This window comes from Capra hircus, chromosome 21 (genome assembly GCF_001704415.2).
Source record: "Capra hircus breed San Clemente chromosome 21, ASM170441v1, whole genome shotgun sequence".
NCBI lineage: Eukaryota > Metazoa > Chordata > Mammalia > Artiodactyla > Bovidae > Capra > Capra hircus.
Window position 1 is genome coordinate 41,530,621 of NC_030828.1, and position 18,852 is coordinate 41,549,472.

Below are 18,852 nucleotides of genomic sequence, written 5' to 3' on the forward strand. Positions count from 1 at the left end.
GAAGTGGCAAGAACACACAGAAGAACTATCTACAAAGTCTTAATGACCTGGATAACCATGATGGTGTGGTCACTAACCTAGAGCCAGTTATCCCAGAGTATGAAGTCAAGTGGGCCTTAGGGAGCATTACTACAAATAAAGCCAGGTGATAGAATTCCAGCTGAGCTATTTAAAATCCTAAAAGTTGATGCTGTTTGCTGCACTCAATATGCCAGCAAATCTGGAAAACTCAGCAGTGGCCACAGGACTGGAAAAGATCAGTTTTCATTCCAGTCCCAAAGAAGGGCAATGTCAAAGACTGTTCAAACTACCATACAATTGCACTCATTTCACATGCTAGTAAGGTTATGCTCCAAATCCTTCAAGCCTGGCTTTAGCAGTACATGAACTGAAAAATTCCGGATGTACAAGCTGGGTTTAGGAAAGGCATAAGAACCAGAGATCAGATTGTCAGCATTTGTTGGATCATAGAGAAAGCAAGGGAACTCCAGAAAAACATCTGCCTCTGCTTCATTGACTATGCTAAAGCTTTTGACTGCGTGGATCACAACAAACTGGAAAATTCTTCAGGTGCAGGAATACCAGACCACCTTACCTGTCTCCTGAAAAACCTGTATGCCGGACAAGAAGCAACAGTTAGAACTGGACATGGACCAATTGACTTGTTCCAAATTGAGAAAGGAGAAAGTCAAAGCTGTATATAGCCATTGTATATTATTTAAATTCTATGCAGAATACTTCATATGAAGTGCTGGGCTGGATGAATCACAGGCTGGAATCAAGATTGCTGGAGAAATGTCAGCAACCTCAGGTATGTGGATATGATACCACTCTAATGGCAGAGACAGTGCTTTGCCGACTAAGGTCCGTCTAGTCAAGGGTATGGTTTTTCCTGTGGTGATACATGGATGTGAGAGTTGGACTGTGAAGAAGGCTAAGCGCCGAAGAATTGATGCTTTTAAACTGTGGTGTTGGAGAAGACTTTTGAGAGTCCCTTGGACTGCAAGGAGATCCAACCAGTCCATTCTGAAGGAGATCAGCCCTGGGATTTCTTTGGAAGGAATGATGCTAAAGCTGAAACTTCAGTACTTTGTCCACCTCATGCGAAGAGTTGACTCACTGGAAAAGACTGTGATGCTGGGAGGGATTGAGGGCAGGAGGAGAAGGGGACGACCGAGGATGAGATGGCTGGATGGCATCACGGACTCGATGGACGTGAGTCTGGGTGAACTCCGGGAGTTGGTGATGGACAGGGAGGCCTGGCGTGCTGCGATTCATGGGGTCGCAAAGAGTCGGACACGACTGAGTGACTGAACTGAGCTGAACTGAATGGCAGAAAGTAAAGAGGAACTAAAGAGCCTTTTGATGAGGGTGAAAGAGAAGAGTGAAAAAGCTTTTGAAACTCAACATGAAAAATCCTAAGATCTTGGCATCCATCGCTTCATGGCTTATAGATGGGAAAAAGTAGAAGCAGTGACAGATTTTATTTTCTTCAGCTCTAACATCCCTGCAGTTGGTGACTGCACCCATGAAATTAAGACACTTGCTCCTTGGAAGGAAAGCTATGACAAACCTAGACAGCATATTAAAAGCAGAGACATCACTTTACTAGCAAAGGTCCGTTTAGTCAAATCTATGGTTTTTCCAGTAGTCATGTATGGATGTGAGAGTTGAACCATAAAGAAGGCTGAGCGCCAAAGAGTTGAAGCTTTTGAATTGTGGTGCTGGAGAAGACTCTTGAGAATCCCTTAGACTGCAAGGAGATCACACCAGTCAATCCTAATGGAAAACAACTCTGAATATTCATTTGAAGGACTGCTGCTGAAGCTTAAGCTCCAGTATGTTGGCTACCTAATATGAAGAGCCAACTCATTAGAAGAGGCCCTGATGCTGGGAAAGATTGAAGGCAGAAAGAGAAGAGGGCGGCAGAGGATGAGATGCCTAGATAGCATCGGTGACTCAGTGGACATGAATTTGAGCAGACTGTAGGAAGTGGTAGAATTCAGAGGAGCCTGGCGTGCTGCAGTCCGTGGGGTCTCAAAGAGTTGGACGCGACAGTGACTGAACAACAACAAGAACAAGATAAGAAGCATTTTTTCCCTACTAAGAGATTTAAATTCTTTGAATGACATCTTGACTTAAAGCTTAACAGAGAGAGGAAAAAGAGGTTTGACTAAGCTTCAAATTGAATAAATCCCCAATTCCAGTCCAAGGTTAAAAGTAATATAATGTGTAGATAATCATGGGATTCTTAACTGGATATCTCTGTGGAAAGGACACTTTTGAGTAGGTCTTAATCTTAAATGACTGTTTACTTGCAAATAATCAGGTAGACCACTCTAAGATGTTGTTTTGATGGGTTCTATTAGCAGATGTCATGGATAAAAAGATCATCATGAAGCTTTGCAATCTTCTTCAGTAATAATTCTGTTGGAAGAACAAAGCACTATCAAATTTATTGCTGGAGGCTTTGAAATCCAACACACACACAAAACAGGACTTGTAGGCTCTCAAATTGTAGCTTTCATGCAGCGGTAATGAAACATTATAATCACTCTGAATAATTCTGCCGCCTTGTCTAGCTCTCACAGGGTATTGTGAATTATAAAGAAATAAATCCAAAAATCTAAGTAGTATCTTGGGGTTTGATGTGTTATGTTTTTGTTGTCTGCTAGAGTTTGAGTACTGCAGGAGAGTCAGAGAAAGGGTATAATATTAGGTACCAACATATTAGGTTAAGTTTATGATGGCAGTTCTACTTTATAATAGTTGTTGTTTAGCCACTAAGTCGTGTTCAATTCTTTTGTGACCCCATGGACTGTAGTCCCTCAGGCTCCTCTGTCCATTAGATTTCCTAGGCAAGAATGCTGGAGTGAGTTGCCATTTCCTTCTCCAGGGGATCTTCCTGAACTAGGGAGCAAGCTCACGTCTCCTGCTTGGCAGGCAGGTTCTTTACCGCTGAACCACCTGGAAAGCTCACCTTACAACAGTGCATTTACAGGTTTTTTTTTTTTTTTTTTTGCTAATAATCATTTCCTTTGGTGTGTATTTGATGAGGCTTTTGTAGTTATTATTCTTTTGGGCCTGGCTGTAATGGAAGAAATCTTAATTGGACCTTTCTTGACTAAATATAATTATTTTAGGAGGAGTGAGGCGGAAAGGCATCATAAAACTTAGTTGAACAATCAGTTGCATATATTTATTTTGTAACCTCTACCTTGCTCATTTATTTTCCTACAGTGTAAAACTGTTGAAAGTTTAAATTGAAACTGTTCGTACACTTAAAATAGGAGCCTATAGAAAAATAATGGTGTAAATTTTGAAAAACAAAGTTTATTTTGCATCTTTTGAACATTATTGAATTCTAGACTTGAAGATATTTTTCAGCTGATTTTTGTAGCTGTGGTAATTTTATCAGGTTGGTAGCTGTGCCACGATCAAAGTACAGTATACTTTAATTAATACAGGCTTTGGAGTTTCTATTTAATGGACACTGATTTATCTGCACTCGATAAAATCAAAACAAGACATACTAAGTTCCAATGAAACAGCCTAAAAAATGTGCTCCTTATTATTTTTAAAAACTAGCTAATTAAAGATGAGGAAGTAAATCTTTACTGAGGTAGCTCCTCTGACACCATGAGAGATGACTGTGTCTTGCCTGCTCTTGGCTTCACCAAAATTAGGTTGTTGGGCAGCTGAATAACTTTGTCATGAAAAAGTTTATTTTTAAAATCACTGTTGGCAAACTATGACCCATGGACTAAATCCTGTCTGTTTTTCTAAATGAAGTTTTATAGTACACAGCCATGCTCATTTGTGTTTACATGTTGTCTATTGACCACCTGACCTGCCTCTTGAGAAACCTGTATGCAGGTCAGGAAGCAACAGTTAGAACTGGACATGGAACAACAGACTGGTTCCAAATAGGAAAAGGAGTACGTCAAGGCTGTATATTGTCACCCTGTTTATTTAACTTATATGCAAAGTAGCTCATGAGAAACGCTGGACTGGAAGAAATACAAGCTGGAATCAAGATTGCCAGGAGAAATATCAATAACCTCACATATGCAGATGATACCACCCTTATGGCAGAAAGTGAAGAGGAACTACAAAGCCTCTTGATGAAAGTGAAAGAGGAAAGTGAAAAAGTTGGCTTAAAGCTCAACATTCAGAAAACGAAGATCATGGCATCCGGTCCCATCACTTCATGGGAAATAGATGGGGAAACAGTGGAAACAGTGTCAGACTTTCTTTTTTTGGGCTCCAAAATCACTGCAGATGGTGACTGCAGCCATGAAATTAAAAGACGCTTTCTCCTTGGAAGAAAAGTTATGACCAACCTAGATAGCATATTCAAAAGCAGAGACATTACTTTGCCGACTAAGTCTGTCTAGTCAAGGGTATGGTTTTTCCTGTGGTCATGTATGGATGTGAGAGTTGGACTGTGAAGAAGGCTGAGTGCCGAAGAATTGATGCTTTTGAACTGTGGTGTTGGAGAAGACTCTTGAGAGTCCCTTGGACTGCAAGGAGATCCACCCAGTCCATTCTTTTTTTTTTTGCAATTTTATTTTATTTTTATTTTTTTTTTTTTAAATTTTAAAATCTTTAATTCTTACATGCGTTCCCAAACATGAACCCCCCTCCCACCTCCCTCCCCACAACATCTCTCTGGGTCATCCCCATGCACCTGCCCCAAGCAAGCTGCACCCTACGTCAGACATGGACTGGCGATTCAATTCTTACATGACAGTATACATGTTAGAATTCCCATTCTCCCAAATCATCCCACCCTCTCCCTCTCCCTCTGAGTCCAAAAGTCCGTTATACACATCTGTGTCTTTTTTCCTGTCTTGCATACAGTGTCGTCATTGCCATCTTCCTAAATTCCATATATATGTGTTAGTATACTGTATTGGTGTTTTTCTTTCTGGCTTACTTCACTCTGTATAATTGGCTCCAGTTTCATCCATCTCATCAGAACTGATTCAAATGAATTCTTTTTAACGGCTGAGTAATACTCCATTGTGTATATGTACCACAGCTTTCTTATCCATTCATCTGCTGATGGACATCTAGGTTGTTTCCATGTCCTGGCTATTATAAACAGTGCTGCGATGAACATTGGGGTACATGTGTCTCTTTCAATTCTGGTTTCCTCGGTGTGTATGCCCAGAATTGGGATTGCTGGGTCATAAGGTAGTTCTATTTGCAATTTTTTAAGGAATCTCCACACTGTTCTTCATAGTGGCTGTACTAGTTTGCATTCCCACCAACAGTGTAGGAGGGTTCCCTTTTCTCCACACCCTCTCCAGCATTTATTGCTTGCAGATTTTTGGATCGCAGCCATTCTGACTCAACCAGTCCATTCTGAAGGAGATCAGCCCTGGGATTTCTTTGGAAGGAATGATGCTAAAGCTGAAACTCCAGTACTTTGGCCACCTCTTGTGAAGAGTTGACTCACTGGAAAAGACTGTGATGCTGGGAGGGATTGGGGGCAGGAGGAAAAGGGGACGACAGAGGATGAGATGGCTGGATGGCATCACGGACTCGATGGACGTGAGCCTGAGTGAACTCCGGGAGTTGGTGATGGACAGGGAGGCCTGGCGTGCTGCGATTCATGGGGTCGCAAACAGTCAGACACGACTGAGCGACTGAACTGAACTGAACTGATAGTTGCTTTGGTGCTACAGTGGCACTGTTCAATACTATCAGATCAAATGATCCACAAGGCTTAAAATAGTTTCTATTATTTGGCCTTGTCAGGAGAATCATGCCAACTCCTGTTTTTTAATCTAAGTCTTCTGTAAATAAGTCATGTTCAAGTTATGGTGGAGTTTTATGTGGTTGGTATTTTTGTGTTTAATTTTCCATTCTGCTTCATTCTAAGGAGGAGTAGTTAAAAAAAATCATTTGGAGTGTTAGTTTCTACCTTCCTCATCAAAAGTAGGTATAATACCACTTTACACGGTTGCTATGAGGAGTCAATGAGAACTGTAAATAAAATCCTTAAAGTGCCTTGCACCCAGCAGGAATTCAGGTGGTGGGGAGATATAATTAGGGAAAGTCTAGGTGTTTCTTTGGGTGATTTAGGATGGCATGTTTTTAGAGATTCTGATTTGTCCACAGAGCTGGCTGTGGAAGCCTAGTTTATATAGGTTCTTAATACAACATTGTTGATTAACTTTCCTCCATCCTTCCTTCCTGCTTCCCTGTGCCCCTCTTTTTCTTTTCTCTCTTTCTAGTGACCATTGTATATTGCAGGAAAAATGGGGTGTGAGAGGATGGTCATGTCCCAGGTCTTGACTGAGTACCTGGGATGGGCTGCCAAGTGAGGGTCCTTGGCCTTGTGCAGGGAAGAGTTCCAAGTGCTAGCCATAGTAAAATGAAAGCAGGTTTATTTAGAGAGACACACTCTTTTGAGGGGCTTCTCTGGTGTCTCAGATGGTAAAGAATCTGCCTGCAATGCAGGAGATCCAGGTTCGATCCCTGGGTCGGGAAGATCCCCTGGAGAAGGGAATGGCTACCTACTCCCCTGGAGAATCCATGGACAGAGGAGCCTGGTGGGCTACTGTACATGGGATCTCAAAGAGTCTGACATGACTGATCTACTAATACACACACTCATACTCTTTTTAGAAGGTAAGAGGTGACCCCAGGGCATGGAGTCCTTTTGAAAGTGAGAGCGGAGCTTGGCTGTGTCAGATGGTTAGTGGTCTGCGAATTTAGTTTTTATGGGCTTCTATGGTGGCTCAGAGGTAGAGAATCCGCCCACCAATGCAGGAGATGGGGGTGTGACCCCTGGCTCAGGAAGGTCCCCTGGAGAAGGAAATGGCAACCCACTCCAGTATTCTTGCATGGAAAATCCCACTGACAGAGGAGCCTCGCGGGCTGTAGTCCCTGTGGTTGCAAAGAGTTGGTTGGAGAGGATTTAACAAACGAGGAGTAGCAGGAATAGTCTAACCATCTTAGAGAAGGAGTGGGGATTTTCAGGAGATGGGGCACCACCCACTTTTGGGCCTTTTATAATTGGCTTCCGAACTGTCTTGGCACCTGTGGGTGTATATTTAGCATATGCAGATGTATTACAGTGAGCATATAGTGTGGCTCAAGGTCTCCTGGAAGTCGAATCTTCTCCATCTTGAGCCTAGTAGGTTCTAACCTGTTTTGGTCTTATCCTCTTGTTTTTCATGGTGGTGTCATTCTTTGAACAGTGATGTCCTGCCCTCTTCCTTCCTGTCTGAATACCTTGGCTTCCCTGTTTTCTTTCTGATACATGTAAGCATTAGTACTAAATTTAGTACTAAATGTAAATTAGTACTAAATTTAGTACTAAATGTAAATTAGTACTAAATTTAGTCAGTCAGTAGAGACTTGTAGAGGATTTTCTATTATTCTTAGTTCCATCCTCTAGGAAGCAGAAGAAATTAACTTCTTGTGATCTCCCTCCCTACCCTCTTTATTCTTATGTGATAATGTGTATTAGCAGCAATCTAGGTATATATGCAAAATCCATTCCTACCACAGCAAATTTTAGAGCAGGTTTTCAGTTTTGTTTTAACCCATGATGCCAAGGGCTCACTTGTAGACAAGCATAGTTTTCTTCTAGAAGACAGGACAGATAGATGATAAATAGATTCTCCCTAACATTTTGAAGGAAACTTAAAGATCTAGTGATGATAAAATTGAGCTGGCAATCTTATATTGCAAGCACCCACTTCGTTGTTTTCTTGTTTCTTGAAAACATAAACTTAGAAAACTAAGTTCTTTTACTTGACAAGTATTTTTAGAAGATTAATTTGAAACCTGGGACCTAACCCTTTCCAGTTACTTTAAAACCAATGTTAATATAAATGAGAGCAAGGACAAAGAATCTTAGAATGTTTTTTGTTTTAATTGGCATTATTATTATTTTATGGTAGCATTTAGTTTTGTAGGTGTCACAGAAAAGATATGGAAAAGAGGTGATAGTTATAATATTAGCAGACCCAGAGATAATAGTTAACAGTTATCCCGATTTGTTAGGTTTGAAAATCTTTTTATCCATAGTGAATTTACTCCTATTTTCAATTCAACTGAATTCTTTTGTTTGTGGTTTAAAAAGGAGTTAAATTGGGTCAGAATTTCTCGTTGAATGTTCTACCTTTTTAAAGCTACTAACTGACCTGAATTTAGTACCGGTGCTCCAGTTCAGTTCAGTCGCTCAGTCGTGTCCAACTCTTTGCACAGCCCCATGAACTGCAGCACGCCAGGCCTCCCTGTCCATCACCAACTCCCGGAGTTTACTCAAACTCATGTCCATCGAGTCGGTGATGCCATCCAGCCAGTGCTTACATACATCAAAAAGGAAACAGAGGAGAGAAAGGTATGAAGACCAGTAGGAAGAGAGGAAAGTAAGAGAGGGACAGAGGGAAGGAGGGAGGAGAGGGAAGGACGGAAGAAGGTTAATCAGAAATGTTACATTAAGAACCTGGATAAAGTAGGCTTCCACAGCCAGCTCTGTAGAGAAATCAGAATCTCTAAACACATGCCATCCTAAATCACCCAAAGAAACATCTAGACTTTTCCTGATTATATCTCCCTACCACTTGAATTCCTTCTGGGTCCTGGCACTCTGCTAAGGATTTTATTTACAGTTCTCACTGACTCCTCATAGTAACTGTGTAAGGTGGTCTTATACCTACTTTTGACGAGAAAGCTAGAAACTAACATTCAAAATGATTTTTTTAAGTGTTAAACCCAGTTTTTATATATCACCATTCTATTAAAGGTAATGTATTCTTCCTCCTTTTTCATTTATTTTACAGTAAACTGAGAGATAGATAGTAATCTCGAGTCCCTTAGCTTCTGTGAGTCACAGAGGGATATTAAATAATTTTCTTACAACTGCCATTTGAGTCAAAGTTAGGGGCATAAATTTGAATGTACCTTATTTTGTCAATTTATAAGAACCAGACAGGTTTAAAAAGTAATTTTGTGTCTGGAAATAGGTAGATAACAGAAAATGAGAGATTGTTTAGTGTTAAAAAGTTTTGAGAGTTTAAAGAATTTTATCTTGCCAGCATACAGGGAGAGAACTGGGTGAGTTGTATGTCCTGGGGAAACAGAACTCAAAAGCACGTGTTAGTATTAGCATTCTGTTTGCTTGTATATGAGAAAAACCAGTAACAAATTGATTTAATCTGTGAAAGGAGAAAGAGCAGGGAGGTGGTAGGGGGAGAAGAAAAAAAGACCTATTTAGAGATAGTGAATTTTGTTTGTCTTTTTTTGTTAATCTGCTGATTAACTGTCAGCTAGTGAAGAGACCGATCAGATATTCTGCTCTTGGGCAGCTGCATAAATCATCAAAGAAATCGGTTTTGGTTGTTTATGAATCCTCTGAAAGACTTTGGGTGTTCTACCGTGACTTGCACATAAGAGCTTGCCTCTGTATTATGTCTGCCACTATCCTCATTAGCATTTGCATGCCAGATTTGCATCAGAATTCCTCACTTGCTTTAATTATGGTCTTGTTTCCATGATTTTCTCCCCTCATTTTGTATTCTTTGGTGTGTTAGATAGTCTTTCCAAAAGTTAATGCTCCATCTTCCTGGGGTTATGTTTGCTGTTGTAAACCATTATTTTAACATTGTGTGCATGTAATTTGTTAGTTCTCAGATCAAAAAATCTTAGTCTGTTTGTGACTGTATGGGAGATCCGAACCACAGTGTTTAAAGTGTGTGCAGTGGATTTCTTTGGTCAGTTATCTGGAAGAGATTAGTAAACCAACAAAAAATATTTACACTGAGCAGTTTATGTTCTTTTACCTTATGTTTGCTTTAAAAGTTTAGGTTATGATTTTGAAATATTTTCCGAATTAGCTTCTCTGTAGTTAGACTCACTGTTGCTGTGCACCTTATCTTTGATGAAGAGTGGGGAAATCTTATGGTCAACTCTGTTTTCTTACAGTCAAAGGCTGTTGGTTTGTTAGATGCGGATGTGTATGGCCCTTCAATTCCAAAGATGATGAATCTGAAAGGCAATCCAGAATTATCACAGAGTAAGTAAAGAAGAGATAAAGAGTATGACAATATAGTTACACTTTTATTTAGTACCTGCTGGGTGTCAGGCATTGTGCCACATACCATGTATACCTTATGCACACTGCAATGTAAGGTATGGAGCCAGACTGTCTGGGTTTGAATTCTGGCTCTGTCACTGATTAACAGTGTAGCTTTGAATGACTTGTTCAACCTCATTGTGCCTAAATGCCCCCATGTGTAAAATAGGGTTAAACAATTGTACTTACCAGATAGAATTGCTATGTGTAACTGCTTAACTACAAAATTGCTCTAAGTGTAGTGCATATGAAAACACAGTGCTTGGCACACTGTACATGGTCAAATTTAGCTCATCATCATCTTTGTATATAAAATGTGTGGATGTATGGGGGTATTTGAATAGAAAGTATCTAATATATTTGTTAGAAGAGCTGAAAATTATTTTCTCTGATCAGATTTTTGTTCTATTTATTTTAAATTGTTTTTGAAAAAATTAATTTCTCTCCCCAGCCTTCATTGCCATCAATAATAGGACAGAGTAATTTTTTGAATAAATCTTTAATATTTATAGCTGTTGTTATTATATTTTCTTACAAAACTATTAAATATAAAGCTTTAAGAACAAGGAAATTCTATGCTCAAAAAAAGAAAAATTGAAACAACTGGTAACTTTCCTTGAAAAATAGTTTTGAGTGAAGACACTATTAAAATTTATTTGTGACTATAGTAAGCATATGAAATTGAATAATGTATTTTATTTCTTATTGGACCTTTTATTTTCCATGAATCTAGGACAAAATGCCTGTATTTACTGAAGGGTTTTTATTGAATTTTCTGTGTACATAACAGAAGGTGTTATTTTTGTCGTTGTGACTAAATGTTAGGTAGTAAGACATTATCTGCTATTTAAGGTGCCTTTGTGCTGAGATGGGCTTCCCTCATAGCTCAGTCATTAAAGAATCTGCCTGCAATGCTGGAAACCCAGGTTCGATTCCTGGGCCAGAAAGCTCCCCTGGAGAAGGAAACGGCAACTGACTCCAATATTCTTGCCTGGAGAATCCCATGGACAGAGGAGCCTGGCAGGCTGCAGTCCGTGGGGTCCAAGAGTTGGACACAGTTTAGCGACTAAACGACCACCAAGGTGGTTTTGTTTGTGCTGTAGTTACCGAAATCAGTTACAGCGTTAAGTTCTGAATAACCGGCCGCTTATCAGGTAGTGAGGATTCTTCCTATTACTTTGAAGGAATTTAAGCCTCTAGTGATGGTAACAGTGACCCTAGCCATCCTACGTTACAAGCACCCACTTAAGCTGTTTTCTTGTTTTGTGAAAATATAAACTTAAAAGAAAGTTAATTTATTCTAGTTTCTTTGTTCTTTGCCCTTTTAGTGGAATGCATACTTAGTTTACAAATATGTGCCATGAGCCAAAATGTCAAACTTACACAAAGAAGTAATGAATTTGTGTGCTTTAAATGATAGACTCTTGACGTCTGTCTCTTGATTAAAGTAGCACGAACACTAGGGCGCGTAGCAGATGAGTGATGGCAAAATGAAGCCCTTGGTGGCAGTTTTTTCTCAAGTAGTCTGTTCAGTCTATGCCAGTATAAATACTTGAAGTGAACTTTAATTTCTTTCTTCTTGTTTTCCTGTAGCTGTACTCTTAAATTTGATGTTTGCAAATTGGCTGCCATTAAATAGACTTTCTGGTAAAAACGAGCTACTGGAAATCTTGGAAAGCCTGAAAAGAATGTGTGTTGACAAGCAGATCTCAAGTCCCATAAGAAATAAACCAAACGATTAAGGCATTCACTTAGAAGAGTGTGGATTCTTGAAAGCCCATCTTATAAATTGGTTTAATCTGCTACCATTGTACTAATTGGCATCATTTTGACTTTTCTATGTTTTTGTCATTTTAATTTATCCTGCATTACTGTTTATTAAATAAAGCACAGTGCAGCATGAAATCATCTTATTAACAGTAAGAAAAAAGATTTGTTTTCAGTGGTTCAGATTTTGGGGAGATAGAACTGTGAGCAGAATCTTAGCTTTATAAATGTTTCCCCTATTCTTGGACTTAGCTACACAACCATAGAGGGAATGGACTTCGGGATTGTCTTTTTCTGTTCATTATTTAAGCAGACATATGGTAATGTAGTTTTGATCAATTTGTTAATTTTAAAACTCCATGTTAAAGTTGGCAGATTCATTCTCTTATATTTTTCTTTTTGAGGAGATTATAGAAAAACCATACTTCTTATGATATTTTATAGTCTTGATCACCAAGGGAAATTTTACATTTGTTTCTAGAGAAGTGAATTTAGTAATTGAGGAAAAATTTGTTTATAATAGTTTTGGATTTCTTAGGCTGAAAATGTTTCTATCAGCTTAAAATGACAATAGTGATTTTCTGTGTTGGTATGCAGTATGCAAAATTATGGTAATGGAAAGTCTAGCCAGTTTGTAGAGAGAGTATTGTACAAAAAACCTCACCAGGTTGACATTATAATGGCTGCAAATGACCAGTTGCTTTGGGAACCTAATGGAATTTAGAATAAAATCCATGTGTAGTTTGAGAAATTATTATCTTAGCATGAGTTAAGCTTTTTTTTTTTTTTTGTCTAAAGAACAAATACCAGTCATTTTTCTCTTTTTAAAGTTTGTAAATAACATAACATGCAGATTTCATATTATAGTATAGCCAAACTATACTCCTAGAAATTATCGACTAAGAAGATTTTCAGTTGAAATTGTAAGAAAATATTACATGGTAGTTGCACACAGAAATGTGCTGTTAATTCACTAATGTAATACTCTTTATTGTTGAGGATTTTCACTAAGCTTTCTCAACTAGCTTTTATTGGTAGAAATCTGCCTTCTTTCACAGTTTTATGATGATGAATTCACTTTATCACAGTTGTGAATTTGTACTACTTAGTTTTACTGCAGAGTGTCTTATAGTATATTTAACTAATAGAGTAGGAAAAATTTTAAGACCTGTGGAGAGAGGTTACTAAAATTGCAATGTCAAGTAATTTTATTGAGGATGACACAGTGCTTGTTAATAATGATTAACTATGAGACTTTTTTTTTTAAGTAGGATTCCCTTTTTTTTTTTGTTGGGGGATAGATTTTCCACTCATGTCACAATATTCTGCTCTCTCTATCTTAATAAGCATTTTCCAAGCTTATGAAATGAATGTGTGTACAGAAGAGACAGAGAAAATGTGGAAAATCAGCTTGGCAAATGACTTTTTATAATAGCAGTCATCTCCAGTAAGAACTATCAAGAAGTGACTAAATTTTCTTAAGGTAATTTAAGTGCGTAAAGAATGAGAGTGAATTCTACTTATTTCTGAAATTACCTTTTTCCTTCCAAGGCAGAGAGTTAGGGGTGTTACTGAAGTTACTGACTGGAATGATTAAATTCTGATGCAGGAGTTAAAGCTCTGAGAGCTTCTCATTTATAATTTGCTTCTTCTGGTCATTGTCTTGTGGACTCTTGGGTTTCATCTGATGCTAGAGTTCCTCTGATTATCTTTGGAAAGGGTGGTTCTGGGATGTATAGCATAATCAAAGTGTTATAGAAATGACTCTTTTCTTGATGACTTCCTGGATTTTCTTTACAATCTGTTTTATACCTACAATATTAAATTGTTGTTGTTGTTTAGTCACTGAATTGTGTCCAACTCTTTTGTGACCCCATGGGCTGTGTAGCCTGCTAGGCTCCTCTGTCCATGGGATTTCCTAGGCAAGAATACTGAAGTAAATTGCCATTTCCTTCTCCAAGGGTTCTTCCCTACCCTGGGATGGAACCCACGTCTCCTGCATTGGCAGGTGAATTCTTTACCACTGAGCCACCAGGGAAGCCCAGATTAAGGCAAAGTGTGAATCAGGAGTTGAAGGAATCTTGAAATCTTATTAATTGAATCTTGAAGAAATGAAGTGAAGTCTCTCAGTCAAGTCTGACTCTTTGCGACCCCATAGACTGTAGCCTACCAGACTCCTCCATCCATGGGATTTTCCAGGCAAGAGTACTGGAGTGGGTTGCCATTTCCTTCTCCAGAGGATCTTCTCTACCCAGGGATTGAACCTGGATCTCCCGTATTGTAGGCAGATGCTTTCCCTGAGCCACCAGGGAAGCCTTGTGATTCTTGTTAATCTGTAAATCTTATTTTGATTTACTCTGGCTTTAGGCACTTTTATCTTTAAAATATCTCAGAGATAAGATTTGTGTTCTTTAAGGAATCCTATCACCCTACTTTATCAAGACAAAAGTCCACCCTTCACTTGGCTTATTGTTTCTTACACAGGTCATTGAATAATCTGAACTAAATACTTTTTTTAGTATGGTAAAACTCTTTTCCTTTTTTCTTTGCCAGTTCTGAGCTGGAGAATAGGCAGCCTCTTTTTTGGAGTTCTACTTGTTCTGCTGCAAACCATCTTAGCTAAAGGCTGTAGCACATAAAATCGATGAAGAATGCTTTATTTATATACAGAACAAACAAGTGTATTTTAGTAGCTGTGTGTGCATAGTCAGGCACTTGTTCATATCTGACTTTTTGTGATGCTGTGGACTCTAGCCCTTCAGGCTCCTCTCTCCATGGATTTCTCCAGGCAAGAATACCAGTGGTAGTTTAGTAGCTAAGTTGTGTCCAACTCTTGCGACCCCATGGGCTGTAGCCTGCCAGGCTCCTCTGTCCATGGGATTCTCCAGGCAAGAATACTGGAGTAGGTTGCCATTTCCTTTCTCCAGGGGATTTTCCTGATCCAGAATCGATGCTGAGGCCACAGGCAGTTTAAGGCAGCTGGGATGCCCCCATTGAGGCATGTGCACTCCTAAATAATGCGATTCTTAGACTTCCCCGGTGGCTCAGACGGTAAAGTGTCTGCCTACAACGTGGGAGACCTGGGTTCGATCCCTGGGTTGGGAAGATCTCCTGGAGAAGGAAATGACAACCCACTCCAGTATTCTTGCCTGGAAAATCCCACGGATGAAGGAAGGCTGCAGTCCATGGGATCGCAAAGAGTCGGACACAACTGAGTGACATTTACTTTACTTTACTTACTCATATCTATTTCACCATGGAGAAGAATGGTGCTCAGAAAGAGTTAGGGCTGAAGTCAGGGGACTTGAAGCTATGGTTTTTCCAGTAGTCATGTATGGATGTGAGAGTTGGATTATAAAGAAAACTAAGCACTGAAGAATTGATGATTTTGAACTATGGTGTTGGAGAAGCCTCTTGAGAGTCCCTTGGGCTGCAAGGAGATCCAACCAGTCCATCCTAAATTGAATCAGTCCTGAATATTCATTGGAAGGACTGATGTTGAAGCTGAAACTCCAATACTTTGGCCACCTGATGCGAAGAACTGACTCATTTGAAAAGACCCTGATGCTGGGAAAAATTGAAGGTGGGAGGAGAAGGGGGTGACAGAGGATGAGACGGTTGGATGGCATCACCGACTCAATGGACATGAGTTTGAGTAAACTCCGGGAGTTAGTGATGGACAGGGAGGCCTGGCGTGCTACAGTCCATGGGGTCCCAAAGAGTCGGACAGGACTGAGCAACTGAACTGAACTTAATATGTAACAGAAGTTAATTACTCCCTTCCCTGGATCTGAGTGCTGATAATTTATCAGACAAAAGACACATTCCAAGAATTCAGGACAATGGAGTGGGATGTTTACTGAAGACAAGACTGAGGTCTCAGAGTTCTACACTGGCTCCCTACTGATTTCTACCTCAGTTCATATTCTCTTTTCTAGTCTAACCCCAGACTGGAAAAAAATGTGATTTTTTTTCCCCCCTTATTTCCTAATCTTTGATCATTTTTAGAATTTCTCAACATTATCAGGACATTTTCAGTATCTTCTCTGAAATGAGGAAAATTAAAAGAAACTATTATTAGGTATTGTGGAGGGATAGCTTGCAATTTTGTTTGTAATACTCTAGTTTTTATGTATGTATTCTCTGAATTTTTGCTTTTTAAAACAGAACACATTATTGCTGATTCATAGTTACTTTAATAATTCAGTGATTACTTTAGAAACCTTTGAGAAATATTTTAACAAAACCTATGCTCCCCACTCCTCCTTTTTTTTTCTTTTTGACCTAACAGAAAGTAAAGCGTTTAAGATGGAAAAAGAGTTTGGTGAAAGCAGAACGTAAAATGAGTTTTGAAGTGGAAGACAAGGGAAATAATTCATCCATGAATTGGGGACTCCAGGGCAAAAGGCAAGAGGCCTTTAATAATGAAATTATACTAAGAGGCATGAAAAGTTTTGATGGTCTGGATTTGCAGGCTAGCAAGAGAGAAGAGAAATTAGACATGTTATCCCTGGTGGCTCAGCTGGTTAAGAATCTACTTGCAATGTAGGAGACCTGGGTTTGATCCCTGGGTTGGGAAGATCCCCTGGAGAAGGGACCCACGTTAGTATTCTGGCCTGGAGAATTCCATGCACTGTATAATTCATGGGGTTGCAAAAGAGTTGGACATGACTGACCGACTTTCACACACACACAAAAATAATGAAATGAGCATCTTTTTCATTTTCTTTCTGCACTTCCACTCTAGATTTTGTCTATGTGGCATGCATCTATACAGGGTACTGCATTGAAATGCCATCTTGTTCTTTAAGATTGGATAGATTTTGTATACCCATGTTCATAGCGTTATCCACAGTAGGTAAAATGCAGAAGCTACCCACGTGTCCATCAGTGAATGAATTTAAATGTGGTGTATACATACAATGTAGTATTAGTCAGCCTTCTGGTTTTTCCTGTGGTCATGTATGGATGTGAGAGTTGGACTGTGAAGAAGGCTGAGCGCTGAAGAATTGATGCTTTTGAACTGTGGTGTTGAAGAAGACTCTTGAGAGTCCCTTGGACTGCAAGGAGATCCAACCAGTCTATTCTGAAGGAGATCAACCCTGGGATTTCTTTGGAAGGAATGATGCTAAAGCTGAAGCTCCAGTACTCCAGCCACCTCATGTGAAGAGTTGACTCATTGGAAAAGACTCTGATGCTGGGAGGGATTGGGGGCAGGAGGAGAAGGGACGACTGAGGGTGAGATGGCTGGATGGCATCACGGACTCGATGGACATGAGTCTGAGTGAACTCTGGGAGTTGGTGATGGACAGGGAGGCCTGGCGTGATGCGATTTGTGGGGTCGCAAAGAGTTGGTGCGACGGAGCAACTGAACTGAACTGAAAGAGATAATTCTGACATAACCTGAAACATGGATGAATCATGAGGATGTTATGCTAAATGAAGTAAAACCAGTCATAAAAAGAGAAATAGTGTATGGTTCCCCTTACATAAGGTACTTAGAGTAGTCAGTTTTATAAGTGCAGAAGGTAGAATGGTAGTTTCCAGGAGCCGGGGGGAAGGGAAATGGGGAATTATTGTTTGGTAGAGATAGAGTTTCAGTTTCTTAAGATGAAAAGAATTATGGAGAGGGATGGTAGTGATGGTTGGACAACATTATATTTAATATCACTCTATTGTACACTTAATGATTAAGATGGTAAATTTTATGTTATAAAGGTTTTACCACCGTTACAAAAGGGAAAAAAATAGGTATATTTTTTGACAATATTAACTGTACTAGGCTTAACAGTATAGGGTTTCTTCAGTGTGTCTATGGTCTCAACCCAGTGAATCAACTTGCTCTGTAAAAGAGCAATCATTAGAGAACTGGGAGAAAATAGAACTGTGAGGTTTATTTGGGAGACTTAGTAAGCTTAGCTGTAAACTTTCTCTGTTGTTCAGTTTGGAAACTTCACTAGTATACAAGTTGTTATGATTTATAGCCAAAAAGTATATTTTTGTGTCACAAAAAGTGACAGAGCTTATTATATTTTAAATTGTTATTGCTACCTGTATTACCATTTGTAACATTATCAATGTTATAAACACCTCTATGATTTGGTCTCTGCCTTCTATTTACTTCCACTGCCTCAATTCCAATAACCTTGTTCTGTTATTCGGTGAATACCAGTCTCAGTGGCCTCTGTTTCTCAAAAATGCCAGCACAGAAGTGCTGAGGACCCTCACATAGTATATTCTCTCTGCCTGAGACACCTTACATTTCTAGTGTCTTCCACCCCTCCTCCACAACTGATTTCTACTATCAGGTCTCAATTTTAATGATTCTTCTGTGACTCCTTCTCCCCCTCCTTACTCTCCTTACTGCAATGGCAAGGGTAAGTCATCTGCTTAATGTTTTCTGTCTCCTCTGCCGGACAGTAGCACATCCACAGAGCGGAGGCTTTCTGGCTTAGTTTCACTTACACTTGGTTATATAGTAGATGCTCAGTCAATCTTAGTTGAATAAAAGAAGAAGTTTTCTGTTAAATTTCTTGTACATTAGATGCATACTCTATTTTCTACTTTGGGTATATGAGTAACTTAATTTGCAATCATAATATATATATTTTTAATGAATAACGTAGACTGTTTAAAGGTATTTTCTTAGCCATTAGTCTCTGTTGTAGATGAATGATTCTTACACCACTTTTTTCCATTTTTAGAAAAAGAGAAAGAACTTATATGGTTAGTAATTTGACATTTGAGAATTATGTTACATGGAGTGAAATGGTTGCTCACATTGTTTCAGTGGGTAGGACAGTGCCACTCTTGCCTCATATTTTAACTTTAAAATGTTGAGTATAGCTCTGGTTAGCTATAAGGGGTAGAGGATTGTGGGGCCTGAATTTGGGCCATGATGGAAAGGACAGAGTTCACAGTCCCTGCTCTGAGACAGAGCAGCCTGGGAAAAGAAGAGGAACTGGAACCTCAGCATGCATCATCCT

General features: G+C 39.3%; 1 protein-coding gene across 4 annotated transcripts in view; it reads left to right on the forward strand.

Annotated features, from left to right (window-relative positions):
* Positions 1–18,852, forward strand: part of NUBPL (nucleotide binding protein like) — a 232,337-nt gene that overhangs the window by 42,965 nt on the left and 170,520 nt on the right. For all 4 annotated transcript variants that reach the window (XR_001919904.1, XM_018066437.1, XM_018066436.1 and 1 more), the window contains exon 4: positions 9,949–10,039. Coding sequence is in view for 3 of the 4 variants with exons in the window: in XM_018066437.1 (XP_017921926.1) it covers positions 9,949–10,039 (91 nt within the window). In the remaining variant the exon portion in view is untranslated. The remainder of the gene's footprint in view (positions 1–9,948; positions 10,040–18,852) is intronic.